The 22,846-nt window shown below is 37.1% G+C and overlaps 1 protein-coding gene across 3 annotated transcripts in view; it reads right to left on the bottom strand.

Annotated features, from left to right (window-relative positions):
• Nucleotides 1-22,846, bottom strand: part of LOC121649450 (transducin-like enhancer protein 4) — a 45,784-nt gene that overhangs the window by 16,894 nt on the left and 6,044 nt on the right. For 2 of the 3 annotated variants that reach the window (XM_042000294.1, XM_042000296.1), the window contains exons 5-8: nt 14,058-14,120; nt 5,763-5,837; nt 5,024-5,225; nt 1,118-1,134 (exon numbers count right to left, since the gene is read on the bottom strand). In XM_042000294.1, coding sequence (XP_041856228.1) covers nt 1,118-1,134; nt 5,024-5,225; nt 5,763-5,837; nt 14,058-14,120 — 357 coding nt within the window. The remainder of the gene's footprint in view (nt 1-1,117; nt 1,135-5,023; nt 5,226-5,762; nt 5,838-14,057; nt 14,121-22,846) is intronic. The other variant, XM_042000295.1, reaches the window with a different exon arrangement.

Here is a 22,846-nt window from a genome sequence, read left to right as displayed (position 1 = left end):
TTTTTCACTTGATACCCAACTCTCAACTTAGATTATGACAATGTTGCCTCTTGTTTTGAGATTTAAGTGCTGCCAGATGTGTGCCAGACACAGATGTATGACTGCCACCTAATTGGTAGACAGACAGACATATTGGAATGACATTCCACTGATTCCATACTGCCAGATTTTGGGAATGGAGAGGATGAAATGGCCTGCTGTGATTCCAGATCTCAACTCAATTGAACACCATCCCACAACAAAATGTGACCAGACGGGTGACCAGAATGAGGTGGCAATGTCAGGAGTCTGTGGATCTCCCACTTGCTTGTAAGGTCCATGACAATATTGGAACACAGAGGCAAATTAGATGGTGGCCAAAACTGGTACAATGCATCTTTTCAAGCATTCTTTAATACATCTGCCCTTATACTCCCATGCATCCTCCAAGTTGGCACGGTTGTTAGCCAGTATATCCACTAGAGGTTAGTGCAGAGCTCAGTGGTCGCCTTCGAGTTTCAGTTTCAGACAATAGAAAACATAGTGATGGTGGACGAGATCATGATAATAAATAATTCACAGAAAGAGACATAAAAAGATGTAGCGCAGTAGATGGAAGTTGTTTGTGCAGCCATTAAACACAATGAAGCTTCCTTTTTGTTCCTTTCCATGGTTTCATGTCAGGTCAACACCGCCCCTGTCGTTTCTGATGGTATTCGCAAGAGGTCTGGAAATGGATCAAATTACACAGGTAAAGGACGCTGGAGAGTCTCCTTCCCGTCCGTGTAAACCGTCTTTAGCAAAGAACATAAATGAGCCTTTAGTCTTCATTATCAATAAAAGCAGCTGTGAAATGACTTCATTTTCTTCATTGTTTTGTCAAGAATCAATCTAGCTATAAAAATAGAAGTTTGAGGCATAAGAATTAACACACTGAAGTAAAAAGAAATTAATATACCAGTTTTCCCCCAACCTCTAGCTGTGGAAAAATCAATTAATAAGAGTACTGTTCAATCCTTTTAGAAACATTGCAAGAGTGTCATAATAAAAAAGGAGTTTTGAAGGTGAGAGAGCAGAAATGTCGCTGTAACCAAGAATGTTGTTTTGCAAAGAGAAGAAAAACAGAAAAAAGACTTACCTTGACTGAGTCTCTATCTGAGGAGGTGAAGGACAAAAGACAGAAAAATATGACTGATTAAAATATTTATTATTATTTTCAGCCTAAGACACACACATGCACAAAATGTCAGACAGATTGTGAAAGACAAACAAAAAGAAAAACAGTTTGTATTGCTTTTGTTTTTTAAGGGAAGATTTCCAGGCTACTCTACTAATTTATTCATTCTGTTAACAGGTCTCATGGAAAAACTGAACATTGTCTTTCTTGTCCGGAAATATACAATCCTTTACAACTTGCATCTCAATCACACACACACACACTCTGATATGGGAAAAGCTGAAATGTAGGGTCCTCATATGGGACTCTGGGTTCATTGTAATAATATCCTGTTGGCAAAGTTGTGCTGTATGAGAGTGTTTGAGGATCCAAAAGGAAGTGATGTCACTGGTTGAGGTTAAAGACTACAAGTATGGAGTGAAGTGACAGTAAAAAGTAGGCCAAGAGATCTTTGGCCCAGTCTAGACTTTCAGGGCGCATTCACACCAGGATAATCCAGGGATATTGGTTAGATTGGGCGGAGAATGCAGAGAAACGTTGCACCTTCATTTAGTTTAATTTACTTTCAAACTAAACTTTACTCAAACGAACCAAACCAACTGCTGTCTAAAACGACTTCTGATCTGAGCAATAGCAGGAGGAAGCAGAAAATCTGGTTCATCTATTGTCCAGAACCTAAAGGTTGGATGTTCAATTCTTGCTTCCCCAGACTACATGTTAACATATCCCTGGGCAAGATACTGAACCCCTGATGTGCTCACGGGTGTGTGTGTGTGTGATAGTGAAAAACACTCCATAGATAACTCCTAGGAAAGATTATGAGTGTGTGTGTAAATGTGACTTGCAGTGTAAAAGCACTTTGAGTGGTAAAAATAACTAGAAAAGCACTATATAATGACACTCCATTTACCATTTCTTTAACACTCAATCCATCACCGGCAACACAAAACACTCTTGTGAACCAAGATCACCAGTTTTGTGGACCAGAATTCTATTGTTTCTTCCACACCAGTGTGAATAAGTGTTCATTTAACTCCAAAACAATCCATACAATCCATGGAAGCGGACCAGGCTTCATTTGAAGCAGACCATTTGAAGCACCTATGTGAATCTGCTCAACACTCAAGCATCAGACTGAACTCTCCATTGTGAGATTACATAAACTGTAATGCAAACACCGGGATTCAAGAAGGAAGATTAACTATATCAACATATATAGGAACTATATTCAGCAATGACTGAAGAGAAAACATTTTTTTTTTTTTAAACGCACAAATTTGCACATCTGCATCAATATTTGCTGCTGCTGTGTTTAAGTGTCTACTACATGAAAATGACAGGTTTGCCATAAACAAGAATGTGTTAGCTGTCATGTATTCATGCATGTTCTTCCTATTTAAGTTATATGTTGAATCATACCTTGCTTTTAGTGATTCTAACATGTTTGTTACAATACCTAGCAACTTGACTGATTTTACACTGTATATTGCATTTTGTGTAATACTATATCTGGACCTGCACATGTCAGAGTAATGCATTCAGATTATCCTTTAAAGCAAAAGTTGCTCCCAGCCTACCCTAACCCTGAACCACCACACAGAGCAAGTGACTCTAATAATGTATGTAATGTAATCCACAGAAAATCTTAAGGAATTATAAATACATCAGGCAATTGAGGGTATTTACTTTTTCTTCATAAAATGCTACATTCATGAAAAGAAAATACACATCTGAGATGAAAATATAAGCTAAAAAAAGAACTTCAGGGGCTTTTCTCATTTCACAGAACATCAGCAAACACTTTACAAAATGTGACTTTTTAAAAAGCTTTTGCTTCATGAATACCAGCTCAAGGTGACATTTCAAGCATAAATGCTCTTCAAATGAATAAAAAGAAAAAAAAAAAAACAAAACAAATGGCATTCAAGGACTAGAATGATGGTTAAAAAAAAAAACTGGTGAAACTGCATGAAGAATGAACTACACAAGATATACACACAAAGTTGACAAGATAGATTCAAATAACTAGAAACAAAGTACCCATCAGACTCAGACATCAGGTGCAGACCATACGGAATAAGAATAAATGGTTATTAAATGTGTCACTTTGCGTTAGAGGTGAGTGACAATGGAAAACTTAGAAGAAGGTGAAAGTCCTTGTAACAGTAGGTCTTGGTTCAAGTCCTGATCTGTGGCCCTTTGCTGTCAATCAAATACACTTTGATTACTTTGACTATATATTTTGCATTTTGGATGTGTTACACTTAAAATCATAGCATCTCTTTTTAAAACTGAAAACATAAGCAGTGGCGTATCCAGGACATTTTCAGTGGGGTGGCCAAGATAAGACAGACGTTAGTGGGGGGTAGCCAATCAATAAATTCCACTTACTGCTACAGTATGTCCAGCAGGATCATTGTTAATGTTGGTTAGAATTAGTGTGTGAAATACATGGATACTTGGATATCTGGAAACCCTTAAAAACTGTTTTAAAGTGCAATAAGCAGGAAATTATTATTTTTTTTAGACTGAAGGAAAATAAAAAATCACTGTGAAGAACTGGGGATGTAATTTCGTATAGTATGGTATAGCATGACATCACACATCGTCTTTTGTGTTGATCTCCAGCTTGTCAGCCATGAGAGGAATCTAATCATGTCATGGACAACTAAAAGTGAGTTTTTCAACATCAATATTAGTATCTAATTAGAATTTGTTTTATACAAAATAAACACAAAATGAGCATCCTTTGAGATCTTTAACTAACTCTTGCCACAAGGATAAAAGAGAAAGGCTGCTATAAATATGATATTATAAAATAAAGTCTTGCTTTTAATACAGCTGTCAGTGAGCAAGTAATAATATACTAAGCTCATAAAAAATCAGCAATTAAAAAAGTCTGCCTTAAATGACAACCACATTGGTTACTAGATATGTAAATGAAGGACACATCGGTCAAGGTGGTGAGGTGACATTTAATTCAGTTTCAAAATTACTAAACTTGCAACAGTAAGCACACATTAATTCACAGGGACTCGGAGGAAATGGAATTACATTCCTATTGATTATGTTCATAATGCGGGTGAGCACTACCTGAATTAGCGGCTGTTAGCTTTACTGCAGCTACAGGGCAAGGTTAACTGCTCGACTGCACGATAATAACCCTCACTGCCATGCTGCAACAGAGTAATTAAGTGCTGGCACATGCAGCTTCTATCATACACAGACACAGACACACACTCACACAGTTATTATGAACCGTAATTAAATACTTGAGCTCAAAGTCAGCTCAGAGAAAAACTAAAAGCAATTCTTTGCGTACAAGAGAAAAGAGGCATCGTGGTGATTGTGTACTGTTTCTTATTAGACCAATTAAAATGCCATAATGAGAAATCAGTTCTTAATTGTTTGAACTGCTGTTCATTCAGAGCACTAACAATCAAGCAGCAGTATAAGTGGTGATTATTCAACATGTAAAGTTGGTTTGTGATCATTTTGTAACATCCATTGTGTCAATTTGATCACATTGTGATGTATTAAGAATAATATTGTAAATCAAAAGGTTTCAAATAGGTTTGTATCTTGTTTTCTCTCCACAGTTAATATTTATCAATATGTCAGTAATGCAACAAGCTGGACACAATACCAACTTAATTCATTTTAAACAATGAGTTTTAAATAAAATGAGTCAGCGTCCATGTTTAGTGATAATAACTGAAAGCATATATAAAAGTCATAATAAAACTCATTTTATGATTGATAGACACACAGACACACACCCAGTGATGCATGTTAGAATTTTTTTTTTAAACAGGTAAAGACACTTTCAACACTACCAACAACAGACCCACACAGTATAGGTCTTACCTCTTGTGTGCTCGCTGTTGTTATCGTGGTGTTTCCTCTCGTCTTTGAGCGGCAGCTGGTGACTCAGGGCAGAAGACAGTGCCAGAAGGCTGGCAGTGCTGGCGCCAGGGGGCAGAGGGGGCTGGAGACCCGCCGGATGGGGGGTGAGCGGGACTGGAATGGCATGGCCATGAGAGAGATGCTGAGCCTGGAGCTGCTGCTGCTGAAGCACACACAGATACACAGATTAAGACTTTACTAGGTACTTGAAACATTTAGCTTTCAGACTGACTGGAGTTGTATACCAGAAGAAAATTTAAGTATTGTTTCGTGACTATTATTTTTTTGTGACCTATGAGGATATATATATTAAATCCATCTAAATCTGCGGGGGTGTTTTTTTTTTGTAGAAACACCCAATCATTTTACAACCTTTTCACAGGATGATGTCACAAAAATGTAAAACATGGTTTTTCACATTGTAACTTGACCCAGTGTAACAATAAAAACACACTGAATTAAAAAATGTTGAAAAATGGGCTTTGACAAATGAATAACATAAATTAAATAAATAAATAAATAAATTTGTAAAAGCATTTCATTCAATCATTCATCCTGCATGTCCTTCAGCAGTACTTATTTAGCTCCCCTTTCCACAAATGGTCCTTCCTTTCCTAATCTGTCTGCCACCTTTTCAATCCAGAAAATGTTTCTATCTTCTATTTAACTTTGTGTGTGCTTGTGTGTGGAATACACTTACTCCTATGATGGCGTTGAGTTCAGCCATGGTGACTTGCTTGGCCCTCTCCACTGCCTGCACCACCTGCTGCTGATGCTGGGATAGATAAGAAATAGAGTGAGCTGATGAATTATATCTGGACTTTCAACAAATTATAATTGTCATTATTTAATAGGTGGTTATGAAGAATATGACATCTATGGTGACAACTATGTCACCATTACACTAACAGCTTTATGACTGTCACCCCCTTGGACTTTTGAAATGGGATGTTATAAATGAAGGAAGAACCTGACTGAGAACCTGAGGACACTAAACACCTTCCTATTGTGGAGATTCTCTATTTCAAGGTACACGCTCCCTAAATAATCTGCTGCTTTACTGTTTGTTTTATTCTATATGGGACTACAGTTTACAAAATTAGTATTATTTTTTTTAAAGAGCACCTAAACATTTGTAACTAATTCCTTAAAATAGGCAGCAACATATTTACTGGGGCAATAGATTAAGGGAAAAGGGATGTTATGATTACTTGATTTCATAATTAACTTTAAAGGTCTTTTAATATTGCCAGTTTCCAGAGAAGATTATGATGGAACCATATCGGCAGATAAACGCAACTCGTGTAGGGAGGGGAAAAAGTTGGACAATATCCCTGTTATTGCTGGTGTTGTTTATCATTCCATGAGTTGCAGAGCAGGAATGCCGGAGTGGGAAAGTATGACAGAGGAAGAGTTATTCCCTACAAACAAAGTGATTAAGTGATCAGGGTGGGATATTTTTGGTTAAAATAAAATTGCTAAGGTGTCATTGTGGGGGATGGCTCGCTATCATGTAAAGCATGATATAAAAAGTTGAAAATAGGTGGAAATACACTGAATATGTTTCACCACCTGCAGAATAAAAACCTGTTTTGTACCATCTACTCTCCATTCACTTCTCCATTCACTTACCGTTGCATTAAACATTTTTTGGCAAATAGTTTTGCTGTTCAGACATGATTGACACAGCGTGAGACTGATGCCTTTTTTCAAGTTCTCAGAAACAGTATTTCCTTTTAGATCTATGGTCTCTTTGTTTTCACAGTTCCAGCAGTATTATGTTTTAGACAGCTATTCTGCTCAACGACAGCTGAAAGTCAAAAGCTAGCTCTTCATTTTATTATTTCTCTGCGTTACAAAATTCTCTACTCAGGCTCAAAAGAAATGTTCAAAACATTTTTATGATGTAGTTTACCAAAAAAAGAAAGACTCCCAAGTCCAGGTAGAAGTCCTGCAGCCTTTTATTTCTATTTTCTCTGAGAGAAAAACATAGTTATTGTGTTGTTTACAGAGCATGGGGGATTTAGCTATAATATTGTGTTATGTTATGAAAAGATATAAATTAAAAAAAAAAAAAAAAACTAAAAGAATTATAAACAGTGTTCATGTGATTTTACACATTTTCAGTGCGGTCAAAATAACTAAGGCATAATAATTCTACAGTCAATTAGCAGATGCTTTTATCCAAAGCCTAATAATCATAATAATTATAATATTGTGATTTTCTTTCTGACAATAATAATACCAAGAAAACAGATTATAATTGTGACATCCTTAGTGGGTCATTTAGTTACAATCTGCCTTCTTTTTGCATATGGTATCTGTGTTGAGCTTATTCTACAAGAAATGAAGAATTTTAGTCACTCAACTAGCACATACAGTGCAAGACCTTGAAATTGATGCTATGCAAAGTCCATAAGCTGATTGGTTGAAAGCTACCATGATGCCAGAGTTAGCTTGATTCACAAATAGCCCTTGATTCTGATTCCCGAATCAAATTTTGAACTTGCTGTATGACCAAAAAAAAAAAAAGAAAAGAAAAGAAAAAGTTGGTTCAAAACCTGAAAAGTCAGTTCTCAATGGGCAACAAAAGAGACATTGGTGGGCAAATGCCTGGCTCTCATGAACACCAGACCGCAGTATTACCTAGGTTTCAATAAAGTTAAAAAAAAAAACAAAACAAAACAAAAAACTTCAGACCAATATGCTTGGCTAGTCGCTGTTAATGTTCACACAAGTGCTGTATTACATGCCATGTTTCAATAAAGTTGAAAAAAATTAAATGAACAGCAGATCACATAATCAGCTTTTTGCACAGCCATCTTTGGAGCTGCTGGACAGCCTTCAAAGCAGCTAAAACCAAAGAAGAAGCAGCGACCAAGCGTCCCTGCCTGCATCTTTCACAAATAAAGACAGCAGATTGACTGGAGACCCCCCATTGAAAATAAAGTTCAGATTCAGACTAACTTAGGCGAATCAATTCTCAATCCTCTTAGTTCTCTAGACCCACTGCCCTGCAAGTTTTAGATGTCTTTTTAAACACACATATGATTCAGACTTTGCAAACTGTTAAAGAGCCTTTAATTTCGTTCAGGTGTGTTAAAGTAGGGTTACCTCTAAAGCATGCTGGGCAGTGGGTCCTGAGGACCTGGATTGATAAATACTGATTTAGAGTATACCTGAATGTCGATGCATTTCTGTGTTGCCTGGAAACTTATGGAAATTTTGGTAGACAATTTATATAAGCTCATGTTGACATTATAACATCTCACAAAATCCCGGCTTTCTGAATATATTATTTATTTTGGGTAGCTGTATGTTTAAAATGAGCCTGACGACTTAAACATCAGCTTTTATGACAACATCTTCAAGCTGTATTTTCTTTTGTGAAGTATCACCCAGTCCGCCCACTTTGGTTCTGGTTCTAAAGTGGTGTGAACACAGGCCAGTTTGCTAGAGAAAGCACCAAAGTTCTGAGACTGGAGAACGGAGTCAGAGCCGGAACTAGAACAGCAGCTGTCTGAAAGCACTTAAAGAGGCCGAAACTCACCAACACGGGGAAATCTTCATAGCTTTAACATTTATTAGTTTCACCCCATCACAAAGTAGATCTTTGTCTACTTTTACTTCTGTTGTTTTCTCAGCAGAGCAAAGCTAAATGACCAACTATAATACTCATAAGGAATAATACTGAAAATATTTTCTATTTCTGGGCACCTTTTATGACCCTGAAGGACACCTTACTGGAAAAGAATAAAATATAAATCAATTAAAATACTTTAAAACAGGACATTAAAGACTAACAACACAGAACAATTGATAGCAGGGATTAATAGAGTTTAAACAGATAAGAATGAGTTTTGATTTAAAAAGAAGATTAATCAGTGTTGCAGAAGTAAGGGGGAAAAGACTTCCAGTGACCCAGACCTCAGATTGCCTACTTATTTCTAAGACTAAAACCAAGTGGCATCTGATAGCAAAAGGATCTCACATGTAGACTTGCATTTGCAAAGCACCCCTGCAGAGTGGTTGCAAAAGCACGTTCATGCCATGAAGCACATCACCATGAATGAACTGGTGTTCACTAACAGGGTTAGTGAACGAAAGGATGCTGTATGACAGACAGTCAGTGACAGTGATGGTCAGTTTTTTTTCTGTCTTGTCTAGTTTGGCATCTGCAAACAACAAAGACAGAACAATGTTCTGTTTTTTTTTTTTTGTTTTTTTTGGCAAAGATGGAAGAAATCTATGGTTGAGATAACAAAGACTGACATAATTTACTGTGAACCACATATTTTATTCACTGAGTTTCTAGACAAAAACATCCAGCATGTTACTAAAATCTAAGACTCTGGCCAGTTTAAGCGCCATCAGAGAAAAATCCTTGAGACACATCTGAGTCACCACTACTGTTAGCAAATAATGTGAAAAATGTCAAAGGGAGCAGCTTGAGGTCTGTGTATACCAATGGCTGTAAGAATTAAAGTTACAGACTTTAATATTTATGGACAGCACCAGTGTGCCTGAATGTATTCTTATACTGGATGTGGTGTAAGGTATTTTTCATGTTTTGGATAGTTTTCTTTTTATGACACAGTAGTTATAGCCACATCTTTCAAGACTTTTTTGTTCACATATTTCAAAACAGTGCAGTTTGTCTTCATCACAGAGACACAGACGTGTGGGTAGAGAGAAGAAGACAGTTATACATAGGAGAGAGACAGCTTGCGATGCAAAGTCTAAGAGATGGTACAGAGAGGCAGACAGATCCAGACAGAGAGAAAGAGCAGCAAGATTCATCCAGGAGCGCAAAACATCAAAGTAAACCAAAGATGAAAGAGCTTATCAGGTGTGGAAATGAACCTGACCATCGAGTTCAGCTACACCTCTGCTCACTGATGTCTAACCTGCCCGAACGTGACACGCACACAAAAACAGACCCATCACTACAATGAATACTTTCAAAGGTCTTTTATGATATTATCATCACTAGTTATAATAATCACAGACTTGAGAACCCATATAAAATTAAATAGTATGCTTGATTTGCTTTGTCAGCTAAAAAAAATTACATAGAAATTGATCTTAAATATAGTTCAGTGATGCTGTAAGTCTCATTTCTACCCATTCATTTAAAGTGGGTTTGGGTTTTCTACTGAAAAAATACCTTGAATAACTTATTAGAAAGAATCTCATTACACAGAGTATTAATGATCTCCGATAGTTCAAAAGTGGAGGTGTATGGTAGCATTTAATTATTATTTGTACAGAATTATAAACAATGGCAAAATTACATTGAAACATGCAGCAACAGATGCCTTTAGAAGGCTGCAAAGCTTCATTAAAAAGAAGGTTTTGTGTAAAGAAGTTCTGAACAGGTACAACAGTTTGCTTGCCATTGCCTTAATGAATATGAATGAACCTCCCTGTTTGTTCCTCCACCTCCACCTGTGTGCCCTTCACTGCCAAAAACCCCTACAGAGGCCTGTCTGACATTACACTGATATATGCTACACATTTTAAACATCCAATTTGCTGTGTTGGCTCTAAAGTGGGTGTATTACTCAATGTTTCCCTGTAAGTTAACAAAAGAAAGTGGATATAAACTGTTTTTAAATTCACGGTAAGATTTGATTAATCAACGGGTCATTGTCAAGACATTTAAATGGGCTCTCTCAATTATGTCTGATTGTAACTTTAGTTTTAAAGTTTTAAAGCTGCACTTGTTAAAAAACAGTGCTCATGGAGAAACACTGTGTGGATGGCATCACATCCACTGAGGCCTAAGTTGAAGGAGTCATGCAGGGTTGCCAGGTATTTTCCTGTGAAATCAAGGGGCTTTTGATGTGTTGCTTCTGGCTGAAATTTTTTTTTTTTTTTTTTTTTTTTACACCTCTGGGTGGTTAGATCTATTTTGAATGCAAATGACTTAAATGCTATAAATAAAAATCACATTTTAAATGGTTTGTTTATATTCTAAACCATCCAAAATGAGTACGGATCAGCATGCAGTCTCTGGATCAAACATGTATCTTTTAAGTTCTGTTTTTGGGTAGCTCTGAATGACCTGGTTTTACCACACAAACCTGTCAGCCCTGGAGCAGCGCGCATCAAACTGGAACTAGACGCACACCTGTTGTTGCAGGTTAAAAGTCTGCATCCAATTATAAATCGATTCAAATGCAGAAACAACAGCTTCTCCTTAAGAGGAAGTATATTTGAGGCTCTTTTTAATCAATAAGCAGGGTAGGAGGAGGCAGTACAGACGAAAATAAAATTTTTAACCCAGATATTTTGCTTTGATTCCTGAATTGAGCCTTTATTCCATTATCTAAAACCTCTGTGTATACGTTCGCTTCAGTAGATGTTTGGCAAGGTTTAGTGTTGGTGGATTAATAATGTATGCTGAACAATTAACAATATCCAATCAACTGTGGTGGCATACGATGAATTTGTTGAAGCGCTATGAGTGCCAAGAGCACCTGATGATTTGTTTTGAGTGTGATGGGAATTTTACTCGGGATGGTCTAAGTTCAGTCTTGTATACAGAACAGCTTGTATGCAAACGAACGTGAATTGCACGAAGGGGAAATAACACTGAATCATGTCTGTATGCAAAAGACCTCCTCTGTCACAACTTGTCCATTTGTTTCCTTCCTCCCTTCCAATCTGGACCAGTATTTCTAAAGCATTCTAGGATAAAAAGGTTTCCACATCTCCTGTTAGGCAGAGCCTCATTCTGATGTCCTGTATGACTGTATGACTGCCCTCCTTGTGCTGCAAAAGTTTAATAAACTTGAGGGTGATCTTCTTATCAAAACTCTTGGTAAAACTATTTCCACCACATGAGATATAGTGCAAAATACACGAGCAGTACTATACACTTATAATTTAAAAGTGTTAATTTAATTGAATCAATTTTATAAAATGTACATATAAATGATTTTCTATTACCTTTTAATGCATAAACTATTATATTTGATGCACTGTTTCTGAAGCCTTTAACATTACTTTATGGTAAAACTTTGCTAAAAACCCTGTTGTATACGATCTAATGCTTGTACACCACCTGGTGGACACCTTTTGTACAATAACATTTCAGTCATGTCATATAGCAAAAGCCAAAGGGTCGAGTTTTATCTTGACTCTTGTCTCTATCCTCAACGATACTACTGTAGTCTTTATCTCTTTTTCTATCTCTTTTTCTCTATATCCCTCTCTTCCTCTAATAATGTCTTCCTGCATTTCAGCCATGGCGCGTATTTAAATCGGACGGTGTGTTTAAATTCGTCTGCTAGCGTGTGACGCGGTGCGTAAAGCGAAACTCTGCTGCACTTGGCATCCTGGATAAAAAAGTTATATAGTGCGGTTTCTCAGCCTCGGGACGCTGCTGGGCAGCAAAGCCTCTAGAAATGCACATAATAGATGTCACTGTGCCATCAAACAACTCTTGAATATAGAGTTTTAAGGTCAGAAAGTTCTGCAATGCATCTTTAAAGAGTTCAATTATCTGCCCATTATTTCTTGGGACAGGCATCAAAGAGTTAATATTAATATTGCAATTGTTACCATCATTCAAGAACGGAAATCTGTTTTAAAATTTGCAACTTATGTGCAGTCATTTTTGTTTTTGATTATTTAAAGATACAAATAAAAAAGTTAAATTTAAAAGCACAATTTTTACAACTTTGTCACACCAGAAAATGTTTTTACTTTTTCAGATATCTATTCAAAGTCCTTTCTTTTCTCTTTTTGATATATGTATATATAATGACTCATTTTCATTTCAGTTCATTGTATAAGTTGCTTCTATCATTATCAAATTTTATTTGCACCCATTTCTACTGAACCTATAACAATGTTACAATATAATGCTAATTAGAAATGAAGTACTGCCATCATTTCTCATTGATCACATAATCTCTGATCAGAACAATAAGGCCCTTGAATCTGGGATTTATCTGATATTGTTTCCCTGATATCTATTTCACACATACTTTAGGATTTAAAAAGATGTCACTCTAAAACACTGTTTAAAAAAAAATCAGGTAAGATGTATTACTTAATCTCACTAATAGTGAGATTAAGCAGATGAGTTATTGAGGCATTTCTGTGAAGTAACAAATGCATAATCTAATAGTAACAACAAGTAGGATGTCAAATATGTTTTCAAATGACTAAAAAACCATATCTGTAAATAAGTCAAATGAAACCACTTAAGTATATGCAGACACAGTCGATGTGATTTGCTGCGCAATAATAATATGAATGTGTTATATTTCATATGCACGCATAGTAAACAAAGCTGTGCATCAACACAAAGCAGCTTCCTCTTCCTGCCTCCCCTCTCTGCGGGCCTCAGGGCTGTGTAGCAGCACCACAGTCTAATGCCATTATTCCTAATCCAACCTAAACCCTCCTAATCCATGGCTAATCTGGAGGAGAGCTTTTGGAGTCCACACTCACTCGTTCCTGCTGTTCCCACCCCTCAACACATACACACACACACACACAATCACACACGCAAGCGCCGTTAACTCCTCAGAGGGAGGATTTATCATCTAAACACACACACACACACACACACAGCTAAAGTTTCCATAATAAACACACTGTATAAAACACACTTTTCACACCCACCACTGTAGGTGCACACAAATAAATTATATTTTAACACAAAAGTATTTTCTCTCTCTCTCTCTAACACACACACACACACACACACTCAGCCTCTGGCTCCTGCATATGTTAGTGGGAGACATTTGATAAGTTAGAGCATATCTGCCTATCCTGAGCAGGGAGGCTTAGCCTGGGATAATCTGTGTGTGTTCGTGCACACATGCATGTGAGTGTCCATATTTTGTCTCTTTTTTCCTCAGAATCCCCCACACACTACTCCTCCTCTTCTGTATTCTATCTATTTTCCTCCCTCCTTTTTCTCTCTCTCACCCACTTCCTTCTTAACTCGCAGTGACAGGCATTTTTTGAGTCTTACCTCTTGAGAGAGGAAGGGAATAACTTGGGCGCAGATTGCGTTCAGCCGTTTGACGATCTCCGCCTGCAAGACAGAGGGGTGGGCGCAAAGAAACACAATCATCTTCCAATTCACCAGCAGACAAGAAGGCGTCAACATCCTCTTCACGTAACCTTCAACTGCTTAGATCAGGGCAGTTTATGTTGGAGTAACCATCCATGTCATTTTCATGTAAATACCTGTATGGTCAGATTAAAATGTTATGCACTCCCAGTTGGGAATCTGCTTACAGTCACTGGTGAGTAAAAGATGAACTGGTCTCAGAAAGTCAGATGGGTAAAGATAAACACAGTTTTCAACATTTTAAGGAAAATTATTGCTTTGCCTTCATACAGTGTATGAGTAAAAAAATGATCTTGAACCTTGATGAGCTTCTTGTAGGGGTGTGACAATGTAGATTGATCTACACTGATACATGAACTCAATGATCAAAGAGTCAACAGAATTGATCAGACATCAATATAGTAATTATTTAAGAATGAGCATGTTAAATTATCATCTGCTTTGCTCCAACAGCCTAATGTATTTTTATTTGCTGAATAATGTAGCCTATATCTACTACTGTAGTGTGTAACTTTGATATTGTATAGAATGCCTAGGCAGTGTATACAATGCCAAAACGGGATAATCAAAGTATAAAAAACTGTGACATTTCATACATTTTCAAGGCATTTTTTACAATACCAAAAGAGAAAAACCAACAGGGTATGGAGTACTATACATGCAATACGCATATAAACAATAGTACGTGCCAAGGAAAAGTATGCAACAAATGCATTTCATACATTGGCTAAAAATGTCAAACACTGCATACATTGCCTATGCATTCTGCAGTAGGGATGTCCAAGTCCAGTCCTTGAGATATACTACCCTGCAGCTTTTAGATATATCCCTTCTCACACACCTAAATCAAATGGCTGAATTCCCTTATCTGCATATAATTCAGCTTTACAGAATTCCTGATAACAGGCCATTCATTTGATTAAGATGTGTTGGAGAAGGAACGCATCTAAAAGTTGCAGAAAAGTAGCTCTCGAGGAGTGGACTTGGACATGCTCTACAGAATATCTGCATTTTGCACATGACTTTTACAAACACTGTTCTATTTTTCCAGTTTTTTTTTTTTACAATATGTGAAAATTTTAAAGTTCAATATACAGAATATGACTATTATATTAATTTTTGTTAAAAGAACAGATGTTTTATTTAATTGTCTGACTGAGTTTGGGTATAAAAATACATTTTGATATTTTAGTTGTTTTTATGACCTCATATGAATGGAAGTTATTGTTATCAATCAGCATGTGATATCATCTTATATTGACTAAATTACTATTCACTGAATTGATAAATCACATCACAATGAAACTTGTCATTTACATCCCTATATGTTAGGGGTACGCCTTGTTTACAGGCACTAGAAATACCAAATGAGCCAAACCTCAACACAACAATAAGCATCCAAAAGCTCCTCTTGCAGGAAAAAAGCAAAATGTTTTCATATTTCTGTTTTCTGAATCAGAGGTACAACTAAGAAATTGCACTTAAGATAAATTGTGGAGACCAAAAGGTCTAAAAGAAGGAAAAATGTGAAAGAACTGCTTGTTTGCTAGAGGCAAATTAAGGCCTGTTGAACAAATCTTGAGGAAGATGGAGCAAAGTGGTGGCAAATTGTTCTACTCTGTTGCAATACATGTACAGGCATGATGAAAACCTTTTTTTGGATTCTCACTACAAAGCTCTATGATGGAAATGAATGTCAAAACAAACCAGATGAATTCTGGAAATAGGTCTCAGAGCTCAACTTACAAATTAGTGAAATTTTATGCAAGCCAGAAGGCACAGAACTTCAATGTTTTTGCAGAGACTGAATCAGAATCCCCAAAAACCAAAAGCTGAACATGTTTGAGCTTCTAACAAAATTGCTTATGAACTGCTGTCCCTGCGATGGACTGGCAACCAATCCAGGATGTAGCCTGCTTCTCGCCTGCTAATTGCCTGGATAAGCTCCAGCTTCCCTGTAACCCTTAACTGGACTAAACGGTATAGAAAATGAATGAAGGAATAAAGCTACCACAAAATGTTTATTTTATTTACTTTTTTGTAAAAGATAAAAGCTAAATATATATTTTAAAGTTTTTTGGGGAAATCAGCTCATCTCTTACTTGCTCAAAAGACAGAGGTTTTGCCAAAATTTTGCACCATCTTTAAACCTTTGGTGCTGATGTGTAAAACAAAAAAGTTTACATTTGTAATTGGATCTTGGCCATGAAATCCAACAAACAACAATAGACTTTTTCTTTTGTTGTTTGTATCTGTGAGTCTCTGGTCTAAAACAGAAATGAAGAGCATGTTTCAGAGCTTTGGTAAACCCATTTCTTTCCAGCAACTTTAAAACTTTAATCATCACACCCAAGGTAAACCCTGGACAGACTGTCATTCCGCTTTCTCCTAAAGATACTAATAGTCCCAAACATATCTCCACCTGCTAAGTGATGCGTTGACTCTGCAGCATTGCCTGGCAAGTAGTCAAGACTGGTTTCGCCAAACATTCAATCCCTCATCCTGGCAAAAACTGCTACATTAGCTACATTTTCTATTAACTGCAGTCTGCATGCTAACAAAGGCTAAAATTAAATAATTAACGATGGCTAAATCATTAAGGAAATTTTTTGCCCCCCCCCCCCCCCCCCACACACAAACAAACAATCAGGGCAACCCAACATAATGAATTCAACACAGACCATTATGTACCACAGCCTATTCAACGCATGAAAGATTTAATCAGCATCATCACTCCAGAATCAGTTAAAGTAAAGCACTTTTCCTTAAGTTTCACTAAAGGTTTATTTTACCTCTGAACATTAATCAACATTCAGCTTAACGGAGGATAAAAAAAAAAAGTCAGAAATAGAAAGTAGAGAAAAGAAAGTTAACTTGAGAAGACAGCTAAACAAAAAAACAGGTTTTTGTCCAATTTACCATTAAAAAGGGCCTGTTGTATGGTATCACTCATAAAATAATTCCTTCGAGCCCAACAGAAACTCAGAAGGAGCCTCATCTCCAACCTTGTTTCATGTATATAACCTTGAAAGAGGTGAAGTTTGGTATCAGCGGTAACAGATGCCCCCAGAGGCAATGACAGCAAATCCACGGTGCACACTTAAATAAATCCTTCAGCTTGAAGCACAAGCAACACTGCAGCAGGACGGTATACATAAACACAACTGTTTGCACACACAGCACAAGCATGCACAGCACATTGCATAGGCTATATTCACCTTCACAGCCTTCTCTGTATTCATCAGATGTTTTTACTGAACCCAAGGCTCGGCTTTTAAAGATTATACAGCATTTACTCTCTCCAGATCAGGTGGCATTTTTTTCTTTTACAGGAAATTGCCTGATCCACTGTCCCAAAGGGAGGGCTAGTAGTGCAACTCAAACACAAACACAGACAAAAGACAGACTTGCAAAGAAATGCATAATAATTGGCACCTCAATGTAGAGCTTTACTAGATGTGGACATTATTTCTAGAGATTACTGTAACATATAAAGCTGCCTGCAGACTTTATTTAAATAGGAAGTGTGGACAGAAATGAAAAAAGGACACAATGCTATTCTAGTTGAGTCTTATTCACTTCTTACCCATTAACAGGCACAACATCTATAAATGACATATTTGAATTTAGTCAGTGTTTGAAATTATTTTTGTAAGACACACGACCTTTAAATATCAGCTATCAAGGAGTCATCTACCATCTGGCATAAATGGGGACTTAAAGGAGGATTGATTTTTAAACTTACCTGTTATTAAAACAAAGCTGCAACACACACATCTGCACAGACAACCTAAACATTGACATTTTCTTTTTATATTTAATCTTTATACAGGCAACATGTGCTGAGTACACATGCCCTTTTTAAGCTTGGCTTGTCTTCACATTCACACACGAGGGAGCTTTGTCATATCTATTAGCCTCTGAGAGGTAGCTTGTTGGGGTAAAAGTGCCTTGCTCAAGGGAACCTAAGAGTTAAGTGATTGCCATGGTCAATATTTACATAGCATTAGAAGTGAGTGAAGAAGAGAAGTGCTTCCTATGGTCTAACATAAGAAAGTGGATGTTTAAGGAAGATAGTGGATGAAAGGTACAGCCCTACTAGAGTCTCCAAATGACTCCTCTCTTAAGGAACCAACTTCCGGTTTGGGTTTGGAAAGCAGATACCCTCTCTAACCTAAAGCTGAGGCTGAAAAACTTTCCTTTTTGATAAAGCTTAAAGTTAGGTCTGGTTTGAATGATCTTTAGCCATGCCTTTGGTTATGCTGGTATAGACTTGACCCCTGTTTCCACTATGAGGTTTGGCTTAGTGCGGGATGGGACAGTACACAAAAACTTAGGATGGTGCCACAATATCTTGCATCCAACCAATTCTACGTTTTGTTTCAATCTTACCTATTCTACCCTAAAGGGTGAACTTCATCACAGTGCAATCCACTGATTGGTCAAAAGAAACATAATTTCTCTGTGTGACTTAGCAATAAGAAAAAAGTGGAAACAACAACATGTTTAAATATACGGTGAATTGTTGCTGTTGTTTAAAGCCAGAGGCCAATACGAAATTGGCCCAAATTGTTGATGTCCGACATTTTCGCCTCGTTTCTGTGACATGTTCTTTATTATAATACAAGAAAGGCATAGCATAGCATAGCACATCACGCTGATGCATCTATTTCAACCAACTTATACCCCACCTTCTAGGTAAGGTTGGCTGTGGAAAAGCAACGAGGTCAGGGTTTACCAAACCAAATTATACCATACAGTCAGTGTCAAGAGTTGAACCCTTGGTAGAAATGGAGATGTAGACTGTTGGGGGATGTCCCCTGATGTACTGAGCATGTCCCTCCATTTTTCCCTCAGCTTTTGTTATTTTTTTGTCCATGTATAAATACTTGAAATTATTATTATCATTAAAGTTTTGCAGCAGGTATCTCTGTCTTAAAGTTATGCTGTCTGTTTACTCTTTGTTCTGTCCTCTCCACTCCCAACCAGTTGTGGAAAAGAGCCACCGTTCCTGAGCCTAGAAGTTTTCCTTCCTGTTAGGAGTTTTTTTTTTTCCTTTCCACTTTTGCACACTGCCCAACATGCTCAGGATGGCTCACTGCTGGAGCTTCTAAAACTGAGCATAACAATAACATAGACCATGACAGTAACTCTAGTTTTTTTTTTTTTGTTTGTTTTGTTTTGTTTTTTTAAGCAAATAATTAGTGGGAAACTTTTTCCCTATTGGAGGTCTTACGTTCAAGATATAGTGACATCTAGTGGCTTAAATTACAATCTGCAATGAATCTTAAGCTAGTGTTATGTTAAATGTTATAAGAGAAAACAGTGAGCTGACCAGAAATAGAAAACATGGCATCATAAGAGTCTTACAAACCACCGTATACTTGAAATTCTGGGATATTAATTTTCATTGTATTATGCAAACTCTGTCACTGTCTAATTCAATTTCTTTTTAAACTAAAGAATAATCTATTATTCACTACAACTGTGCTGAAATTAAGAACCTGCTGCTTCTTTTTTTACACTTTCTAGAAAACAAAAAATAATTTAACATTTAACATTTCTTTTGGCATAATTTAATAATAAGATAACGACTAAATTGAAATTTAAATCATCATTCATAATGATAATAATCAAACTTATGTTGTAGGAAAATTATCTCTGAAATAATGTATAATTAATATGTCATTAAACAATAATAACCTGAGTTTATAGAAGATTCATTTTGAAGAGTTGACCCTGAGATGTTGGCATCAAAAAGGAAACAAAAGCACTGGAGCAGAAAAGGAAATGGAGGTGCGTTATGCAACACAGCTACTTTCAGCTGACATTTTACATCAGTAGCAGACCATCGTGACTGTGGGCCAGAGTGCAGGGATGTCAGGCAGTTTGGCTAACACGCCTTTTTGCACTGCAGTGACCAAAAAAGAGAAATGCCAAGCTCCTTTTGTTTCCACTCAGAAAGTGTCCTGCAGTTTGTTCAAACATTGGGAATTTGTTTCAGTCAGCTTCGACCTGGACCTACAATCGGCTTGACAGTGAATAAATAATGTGAAATAATTGGACAGTCTTCTAAGGTTAGAACGCTAAACAGGTCGGTCCATGCAGCGTTTCGCTAGTTTAGAGGACTCTGCGGTCACATAAAAGCTCCAACACCCTCTGAGGTGAGATCACTGGCAGTGAATTTATCACTGACCATACTGTTAGAAATTTTTCTCCAGTTAAAAAGAGACCAACCAGAAAATAGAAGCTGGATGACATCAAAATTCAGACAAAAAAAAAAAAAAAAAAAAAGATGATATGGTGTGATCTGCCAAAGTCACAGAATCTTACAAACAAAAAGAGTTTCTGTAGAAAGTGACATTGAATGTGCTTTCATTATTTACCTGACAAAACCACAATGTTTTCTATGAACTTACTGGATTACTGTATTATTTTTTTAAAAGGTAGCAAGCTAATATAGTTTAAAAAAATAAGTCTTTCGAATGTATTTGTCAGTAAATAGGTCCTCAAAAGAAAAGGAAAGAGAGAGATATAGTGAACCACTTCAAACAGTCTCACTTTAACTTCTAACAACAATGAAATTAGATCAGGCAGGAACCCTGGAGTCAGATTGGGTCAGATAGAAGATCAAATGTCCATCTCCCCAGTGGAGCTTTGTAAGCACCACATCAGCACCACTTTTCACCACCAGCTAATACACCTAATGGACCTCACCATATAAAGGCTATATTCCCTTGTGACGGAGTGAGTGGGTGTGTGAAAGACACTGCTAGATTGGTGGGGAGGAACAGAGAGGAAATACAAAAGGTGCTGTGCAGACAGACTACAAACAGCTCCTGCTGCAAAGTGAAGGAACAATGGACATATTTAAATTGTTGTTGATACAATGACGCTCCTGCTGGAATTTAACATGGCACATCACACACTACAGGATATTCTAAAGATCATCTAGCCAGAGGGAGCAATCAGAGAGTAAAGTAGGAAAAATACAGAGATGGTTGTGCAGCAGTCGCTGTTTAAACAAGTCTTTATGAGAAGATGGTTCAGGATATTCGATGCACACTGGTTGTCTAAGAACAGGAGGCGAGATTAAACCTCTCATATAGCCACAAAGTCAAAAGTAAACATTAGTATCCAAGGTGTCAGACCAGATGTTCACTCACTTAGATTAAACTTGTGATCCAGTTTGCGTTTTCAACCTACAGGTTGGGAACCACTACGACACAAAGTAAGAGTAGCTGGCACATTTTCTAATGCACAGCTGAAAATGTGTGTCAGCCATTTGTCCACATGTCCAAAATGTAGTAGAATTGCACTACAGGACTCAGACTTGGTTGCAATGGCTATTTTAGCAGCCACCTTGCATCCTTCCTGTGCTCTGAGCTCTTTCTAGTCAGTAAAAATCAGTCTGATGTTGACTCTTTTTTTTATCTCTTGATCTGTCCCTTTCTTTCTCTCTTGTCCTCTCTTCCTCTAATAATGTCTCTTGCATTTCTGTAATGAATCAGCCACGGTGCGTATACAAAACGGAGAGTGTGTTGATATCCACTTGCTTGTATAATGTAGTGCATAAATAAATGTACATACATACATAAAAAATGTCACTGTGTAATCAAAAGGCATAAGAAACACAAATTTCATGCTGCTACTTTGAAAAAAAAAGGTTAAATTGAGTAAACTAATCAGTTCAGATGCAGCCAACATGCTACTTACTTTACCAACTACCAAATTTGCTATGAAGTTATTTACACCAGTGATATGGGAATATCTAATTTGTGTCCTAAAATGCCCACTTTCATGCTATTATATTATATAACTGCTTGTTTTGTCCCAAGTGACCACCTGTATACTGTTTTTGTTATATTATTCTGCTTGTTTTGGTGCCTGTGTAACTGCCTATCTTTGGAAGGGTGAGAAAAGGGTGTCTTGTAAATATGTTTACAAGACAGGATCTCAGGACTCATTCTCGCCTGTGGGAAAGGACCGGCCATCCTCTCTCTCATGCGATGTTGTGTTTTTTCTAAATAAGTATAAAGACGGGGAAATCCCACATCTCGGTAGAGTCTGCTGCGGGTTACGTACGAACGCCCAGCCGGGGTTTTCTAAGCCACTCTACCGGGATTGTTGGCTCTCCAGTCCGTGTCAAAGGTAGGGCAAGCTATTCTATGCTTATAAGGCTGAACCCATTGAGATGTAATGATGAGTGTCATGAGCTGCGGGGAATAAACCTGACACATTTATTCTAGCATTCTGACTTTGTGTGTTTCATCTGCCGACCACCACGAACCTCTAAAATCACACATTACAACCAGTAGTTCCCAACATATTTTCCTTGAGGACCCCTTTCATGTAGGCCTAAATACTAAAAAGCCATGGACCTCCTGCCCACCCCATGCTGAAACCATGCTTTGTTTTTGCTTTCAAAGTGAGATTCTCACCATAAATAATGTATTCTGACTGAGTCCTTCAATAAAGCCAAAGTTAAAAACCTTGCATGTTTATATATATATATATATATATATATATATATATATATATATATATATATAAAAAAAATAGGGATAATATGTGGACAATAATTACAATAGCTCTGAATGTGCTCTTTGGAGGACCCTGTTGGGGGGGATCCCGGACCCTAGGTTGGGAACCACTGACTTACACTATGTAATCAGGGCTCTAAATTA

This window comes from Melanotaenia boesemani, chromosome 11, assembly GCF_017639745.1.
Source record: "Melanotaenia boesemani isolate fMelBoe1 chromosome 11, fMelBoe1.pri, whole genome shotgun sequence".
Classification (NCBI taxonomy): Eukaryota; Metazoa; Chordata; class Actinopteri; order Atheriniformes; family Melanotaeniidae; genus Melanotaenia; species Melanotaenia boesemani.
Note: the sequence above shows the minus strand (reverse complement) of the source record. Positions and strands in the feature narration are given on the sequence as shown.